Below are 7,795 nucleotides of genomic sequence, written 5' to 3'. Positions count from 1 at the left end.
TGCGCATTTACATTATAGCGCCACCATAAACAGCATGGCGGCGGGTATATCGAAGAACAAAATTTATCTGGTAGGCCTAGGCCTCTTATACTTTATTTTATTAATCGCTGACTGTTATTCATTTGAAGATGTTTTAAATGAGGAGCTACTTATTAAGCCACTGCCGTCTGGCAATGTGTATGCTCACTTTCAGTTTACAACTAAATGGGATATCGACATACTAAGAGAGGAGAAATGTAAGTTAAGGCTGCCGGGCCTTGTCCCAGTTTTGCTACAGAGTCATCGAGCTCACATAGAGCCGTCAGAACGAAAGTAGTACTTCAACAGGAAGTGATCACGCCATTTTTATTCTGATCAGTGAGTTGATCAAAATAGCCCAGGGTTAGGCTGCCCAGATGTTCCAACTCCTCTGATTTGATTGGATTCTCCCCAATTTTTTTACATTTTGAAAATTCCCCCCCCCCCAAAAAAAATAAAAATCATATAGGCCTAGGCCCTAGCCCTGGGGGGTGGGGCGCCTAGGCCTACAGTATACTCATTTCCTTTCCTTCATTTCATACTTCATTTCACGTTGATTGCATTTTTTTTAACCAATTTGCAAATCACTTTAACCTTTGCTTTACAGTCTAGTGCCTATATACATGTACAACTAATCCATAAAGGATTGGTGTCAAATTGTAATTAATTTATTTTCATTATTAATCATCATTTACATAGTCCTAGAGTTCATTCATGCATATGGATATCATCTTGTTATGATGATAACCATTGTTTCCTTTTCATTCCAGTGTTGCACTACAACCTTTTTCCAAAGACACTTGGACAAGTTATAAATAAGTACTCTGTGCAAGAGTTACATCTTTCACTCACACAGAGCATTTGGCGTAGCAATGCATGGGGCTACCCAGCAATTTCTGCGCCCCCTGGTGCAGAAATATGGGTGTGGTTCAAAAAATCAACAAAGAAGTAAGAAAATGTTTCAAATAATTGATTTATTAATATATAATTAAATGCTTGCAGATATGTTGTGATACATTGCATGGAGTATTGTACATTTTTCCATATCATTGTCTTATGAAAAAAGTTATTTTTTTTAAATTTGCCATCAAAACATCTACAAAGAATATCTTGGATTTTATCGGGATTATTTTGAAACAGTGCCGCAAACGTCTTACAACTCACTGGGGGACTTCCAGGGGCTAGTTACAAATGGAGCAACGCGAAGCAGATAGCACCGGTAGACCTTCGCTAAACCAGCAGTAGACAATTACTGTAATTACTGTATATGTAAACATAGAAATAGCTTTTTAAGACTTAGACTTGTTTTTAATATGACATTTAATGTTTTATCCATTTTAAAATATTTGTGCTCGTTAGTAATTTAGTTTTATCGTTCATTTAATCCATGATGGTAGCTACGTAGAGGGAAATGCATGGCCCTGAAAGTCCCCAGTGGTAGTTACCAGGTTATCGGAAATTTTCATTTCAAATTCGTGAAAATGGTCTATAGATAAACCATAAAAATGGGAGCCAAAGCCGTAGCCAGCTATTGGGACAGTCCCACACATTTTTTCTAATGGGTCCAAATTATTTAGTTTTATGCATAAAATGGGTCCAGATTTCTCATATTTAGCCTAAAATGGACAAAATTTAAGAAAATGGGTCCAGATTTTTCATATTTTTTATGTAAAATGGGTCCACATTGTTTGAATTTACACGTAAAGTGGTTCCATTCTGATATTGTCCGCACTGTTTGAAAATCCTGGCTACGGCGTTAATGTGGGCAGTATGTTTTACTCAGCCCCAATTATAATAATCAACATTGCTTACTGCTTGTACAAAAATATAAATTAATTGTTTGTCTTTTTAATTTAATAAAAATGATAGTGTCGATGAAGCATGGGCTGGATTAGTGAATGCCTTATCTGGACAATTCTGTGCCTCGCTCAACTTCATTGATAGCACAACCAGCATCCAGCCAACATTATCTTTCAGACCTGAAGGCCTCCTACCTGGTGAGTTACTTCAATCATAAAATACATCAGTGGTTTACTGTACTAAAGAATTGTCCAGCACAGTGGCTATCATATTGAAGTATACATATAATATTAATTTATGGTAATCATAACAACTAAACAATGTTTGGTAATAATTCTATGTTTACACTATAATTCATTATTATTTGTGCAATTTTCTATTTTTAGTGTTCTCAAATATTTGTACTGTGCTTATACCCTAGATAGTTTTACTACAGTTGAACTTGCCTAAGTCAAATCCAAAATGGCATGCAAAAATTGTTTGACTCAGATAAAATTTGACTTAACAGATTTTTAATTAATGGAAAACACAACAATTTGGCATGTAAAATAAAATCAACTTTGAAATTATTCTAATTAGGCAAAGTTGACTTAGGCAAGTTTAACTGCAATTGATATTTATTTCAACATTTACTCAGCTTTATTAACCTTATTTCATAAATATTTTTTGAAAAATAATTCTCCATCGTGGATTTATATTTTTAGATTTTTAATTTACTTAATAACTTCAGCTCCCAGGTAGGCCTCCGCCTGTCAGTGGTGGAACGCCATGCAAATAAGTAAATGGAACACCATTGGTGCCACAATTTATTCTTAAGCATTTTAACTGATTAAGACAAACCCCAGTCCCTGCAGTGGTCTTTAGTTGGAAGGAGACCTGTAATTAGAGACTAACATTGTAAAAGACCATTAATACTCTGGTCCTAAATGCGGTCTGAAATGGACCTGAATTATTACTGAATAGAATCTACACAGTTCCACTATTACTATTTTTTATCTTCAGATGGTTACCCTACCGATTCAAGGCTTCTCCGCTATGCTTCATTACCAAGAGAAAATGTTTGCACTGAAAATCTGACGCCATGGAAAAAACTATTACCTTGCACTTCAATGGTACGTACTATGGCGCTGTGATGAGTGTGTTAATACTTCAGTGTATGTTGAGATAGATGATGTTTCGTCATGAATTTCATCATGAGATAATTGATATTTGTCTGAAAGCCAATGCATACAGCCAAATATTTTTACAAAACTTCAATGTTAACATTGTTTTTGAAGAGCAAAATTTTTGCTTTGTTCATGCAGGGATTTTAAACGCAATGTTTTGAATATCCAATTTGTTGTTACCTATCAAATACATATTAATGTGATATATTTTTATCATGAAGTTAGATCTACGAGGCATTTCTTTTATTCTTGTAGGCTGGCTTAGGAACCCTTCTCCAGGCCACCCACCTCTACAATGCTAACTACCACTCTCTGGCTGTTCATGTCCGTCCTGTATGCCGCGATACTATTTGTTCCCAGTCATCGGTTGAACTGAGTCAGTCACTAGCCCTCGTCATAGACCCAACACTCAGCAAGCTACAAAAATCTACAGGCTGGTCGCTGCGTAATATGTTTGGGAAGAACATTCAAGGAGGCTGCCCTCTAGCAACCACAAGTGTAGTCATGGTTGATGTTAGCATGAATTCTGTAAGCAGTTTTATTTCATTTTTATGCTACTTATTTTTTTTTTTTTTTTATTGATATATTTGAATGTGACTCAATGTATTTGTGATAAGCCTGGTTTCCATAGAATCGCTACACTGTCGCTACAGTGTTTTCAGTGTAATTGTTGTACTGCGTAGCAGTTCCAGATTCAACCAACCAATCATCATCACCGAAAGCTGTCGGCGATAGTGTTGTAGCAATTATATGGAAACCAAGCTATAAGAATATATTTTGAAGTACTTATTTTTTAGAATGTTTTTATTTTAGACCTCAAATTTGATGCAGCTATCCCCAAATCCAACTGAAGTTATATTTACGACTCGTGGTGGGGACAGTCGCAAATATGCTGTTTATGACCTCCATAAACAAGAAGGAAAGTTGAACATTGAAGCAAAAATGTTAACAAGTCAAAAACAAGGTAAGAACATCATATTTTAATTTTTACATTTTTCATTATAAATATTTTATTGCTTAGTTGCTTTCTTAGTGTTTTTTTTTTTATATTCTGTAAACACTAGCATGCATTATTGTTTATTATTGCACAGCGCAAGCTACTCCACCTGCAGTGTATGGCCAGAAATATCTGACAGGCTACGGTCAAGAGAAAGGCGGCATCTCCTGCATTCTACACAACAATGACCCATCCAAGTCCCTAAGAACTATTTACCTGGATATAATACCTTGGTATATGCGTCTGTACCTACACACCATAAAGATTACAAACTCGGTCAAGCATATTAAAGCAGGTAAGTATGGAAGGAGTGTGTGGAGTTGTATGCTGGCGAATAAGAATGAAAATACTAAACATTTTGTATTTTATTGTTCTTGTTCATTAGTTTAATACAGACATTATATCTTGGTATGAAGTTACACATATTAGTATTGAGGCTCTTGTTCGCTAAACATTCTAATTGTTTTCATTGTTTGGTTTTCTGTACCTTTTTTGGTATGAATATTACCTACTATGGACTTATTACTATTTATTCCTGCTGATGTAATATTAAGAAATTTTGTATCACTTTTTGGAGATTATTTTTTTAATTTAAAGTATTTCTGTCCTGTAATTCTGTTTTAATGCTTTTTTTCTCCTTTTTCTCAGAGAAGCTTTTGTATAGTCCAGGGAAGGATAGAACCAAACCGTACATCTTGGAAATGCAGCTTACGCTACCTCCCCGTTCCACCACTACAATTAGCATTCAGTTTGATAAAGCATTTTTGAAGTGGACGGAGCATCCACCTGATGCTAACATTGGATTCTACACAAGGTAAGTACAGCCTAAGTCAAGTAACCCTTTATTTTCTATTGTATCATAACACCAATATTGTTGTATTGGCTATCTTGCAAGTCATTATGAAATTTTTGTCTTGTATTTGCAGCTTTATTTTCTTCCGTTGTACTGCTGTGTTTACAATCCTGAAGGAATTAGACTTCAGACTTTTATAGGTGATTCTTTCTATGATTCACACCAAAAAAATTCAAATTCGATAACAAGTTAAAACATTCAGAATATACTGGCAAAATCATGCTGTGAGCAGTAAGTGTCTGAATGGCCAGGATTGATAGCTGACTGTGTGTGTTGGTCAACTGAATAATAAACAACATTTAGATATGAGCCTTATGGCTTAATTATAGAAACTGCTCCTCCATTACTCTAAAGAATTCCATGCCAAAACCACAACATACAGATCTTTTAACAAACATATTCTACAACACCTAAAAACCAATGAATAACGCATTACAAGAAAATATGCCAAACAACAGTTTTGTGTTTAAAACTGGGACCGTTCAAAGCAGCGTTTATTCTAATAACGCAAACTGATCTTGTTTATTTGAACAGCTCTGCAGTCATAAGCACCATGTTAATGTCAGCTGACAACATCACATCACCTGAGCACCATACAGCATTACTAACACCTAGGTAAGTATCTGAAACATAAGACTCTTAAGACACATTATGTGTGAGCACATCCATGTCTTTGGGCTTCCAACCAAATTGTTGTAAGTTTATTATTTGATGGCTACATTGGTTATGTCACCAGCAGGGTTCAGGTGCACAGGATGCATTAGGGTGCCTTCGCTTTTTGGCAATTACACGACGGTAGAGCAGATTCAGTCTTGCTTGACCGTCCTATGTTCGCTGCATAAATTGGCCAAATTGCGTCCTAGATGCCATGCGACTAGCACTTTACTTTATGGGTTGTGATTTGAATATTTATATAAAATTTTTCATTGATTTTTTTTTTTTTTTTGTACACCAGCACGGAAGCAAAATGGGTAGCTGGTGGGGTCATGCCGGCAACACATAAGCATGTGGACCCATTGACCAGGGAAAATATAGCACTTCCTATTTTTCTATTTTAAGTGTTATGTGAATTGTTTATACAGTATACAAATAAAGATTACTGAACTGAAAATTTATTTTTTTAAATATTTCAGCATTCGTAATCCCAGAGAGTCAGAGTTTTTCTTGCGTATATACACCGAAGGCCTGTTGGTACAGTTACCTACACCCGATTTCAGCATGCCTTATAACGTAATCTGTCTCACATGCACTGTAGTGGCTATAGGATTTGGTTCAATCCACAATTTAACAACGCGTCAGTTTATTCGAGATTCAGAAGAAGATCCTGGTTTAAAAGCGAAAGTACAGAAATTCTTATCAAAATTATGGAAGAAAAAATCAAATGAAAAAGATGAGAGTGCATCAAAGAATGGAAAGACGGATGAAGACGATAAGAAATCAGAAGAGGCAACCTGATAGCATCGTGAGGGCAATAATAGGATTTTGTGAAGAAAAAACACTGGAAAGCATAGGCAATGACTTGTCCATCTTTCCAGCATATTTTTTGGAATCGTATTTGAATCTTCTGTCGATATAGAGAAAAGCAGGTTGTAAGAAATATAATGAAAAGGCTGGAGAACATGAGAAAGTAACATTGATAAAGAGGAGAAAAAGGAGAATGAAAAGATTAAACTGGAGAATATAGATGCTGATATAATAATGATGATGATGGGAGTAGCAATCTTTAAATGGGGGAGCTGATTGGTGGGGGGGAAATGTGGCGCGTGAAGGAGGGCTCGATGATTAAGTGAGGGACCTAGGTCGTGATATGAGTGATTTTTAACTAGAGCACGATTTTTTTTTGCTTCAGACATTATCAATGTGGTACAACACCAGGATGTCAAGAGTATGCGATGAGGGAGTGTGTAATACTTAGAACAAATGGCAATGAAATTTCTGTATATTTGTTTAATATTTAATTGGTTGTTTAAATGTGCTACTTTCCGAGTCCCAAACCTGCATCAAATTACACAGCAAGATTAATGAAAATGGATGAAGTTGGTCATACTAATTTAGCAGGCAATTATATTTGCTATATGTGATTCTGTGAAGTACTTAAAACGAATGTTACTCCGAATAAAGAAACGGAGGCCATGACCTGTAATTGATAATATTTTTATGGTTGACTGCATTATTTTAGGCCGATAAATTGTGTACCCCACTATGTTTCAAAATTATTTTCCCTATTTGTGGTATGCAATGGCCACCTTGATTTTGCTTTCACTACAGGAGCATTGCTCAGGTACTCAAGTAACTATGCAAGTAACACAGACCTGTATGGTCAGTTAACGTGGAGGTAAGGGAGGAAAGTCCTTATCTTGGCCCAAGAAGCAACACTTCAATCAAAACCATTTTTGCAAATGTTTCTTAATGTGGCAACATTGTAAGAAGAATTGTTTGAAATAAAGGAATCAACAAATCCAAACATATTTGTACAGTAGAGAGATCTATTGGGTGCTAAAAATGGAGCCCCACAAAATGTGGTTAGATTGTGTAATAAGGAAGGTCTTTCCAAGAAACCTGGACGCCTAAAGAGAAACGTCAAGCTAGGTGTTTGCGTATTACTGTACTAGGAGTCCCAAATCTTGCAGGAATCTCCCGGAAATTTATAATATGTGCACGTTTGCACTGCTTTATTATCAATTCTTTCACAGAAGTCATTGCCAATGTGTATCACAATGTGCCACAAGCTCATTAACCAGATCAGTGGCAGATTCAAAGGGGTCCCCCACCCCCAACTCAATTTTCAAAAATTAAAAAAAATGTCTGACTGTCATTTCCAGCCATCTAGAGGTGCTATAATCATAAATGTTCTTGCCTCAGCCCCCAAACATGGTGGCACTGAGGTGGTATAAACTATACATCTGTGAAAGCCCTCTCCAACCCCCATTGCAAATTTGGGAGCCCTGCCCCCTCCCACAC

At 36.2% G+C, this 7,795-nt stretch overlaps 1 protein-coding gene across 1 annotated transcript; it reads left to right on the top strand.

Annotated features, from left to right (window-relative positions):
• The first annotated feature begins 2 nt into the window (after positions 1 to 2).
• On the top strand, positions 3 to 7,298 carry LOC117104809 (GPI transamidase component PIG-T-like). Its single transcript, XM_033245660.1, has 10 exons — positions 3 to 236; positions 789 to 966; positions 1,888 to 2,015; positions 2,821 to 2,930; positions 3,240 to 3,512; positions 3,798 to 3,948; positions 4,076 to 4,276; positions 4,630 to 4,795; positions 5,369 to 5,449; positions 5,968 to 7,298. The coding sequence occupies exons 1-10, from the start codon at positions 35 to 37 to the stop codon at positions 6,287 to 6,289; spliced, it is 1,812 nt and encodes a 603-aa protein (XP_033101551.1). The 5' UTR covers positions 3 to 34; the 3' UTR covers positions 6,290 to 7,298.
• The last annotated feature ends 497 nt before the right edge of the window (positions 7,299 to 7,795 follow it).

Source organism: Anneissia japonica, unplaced genomic scaffold (assembly GCF_011630105.1).
Source record: "Anneissia japonica isolate Jap-2015-1 unplaced genomic scaffold, ASM1163010v1 scaffold2834_len698180_cov181, whole genome shotgun sequence".
NCBI classification, from domain to species: domain Eukaryota; kingdom Metazoa; phylum Echinodermata; class Crinoidea; order Comatulida; family Comatulidae; genus Anneissia; species Anneissia japonica.
Note: the sequence above shows the minus strand (reverse complement) of the source record. Positions and strands in the feature narration are given on the sequence as shown.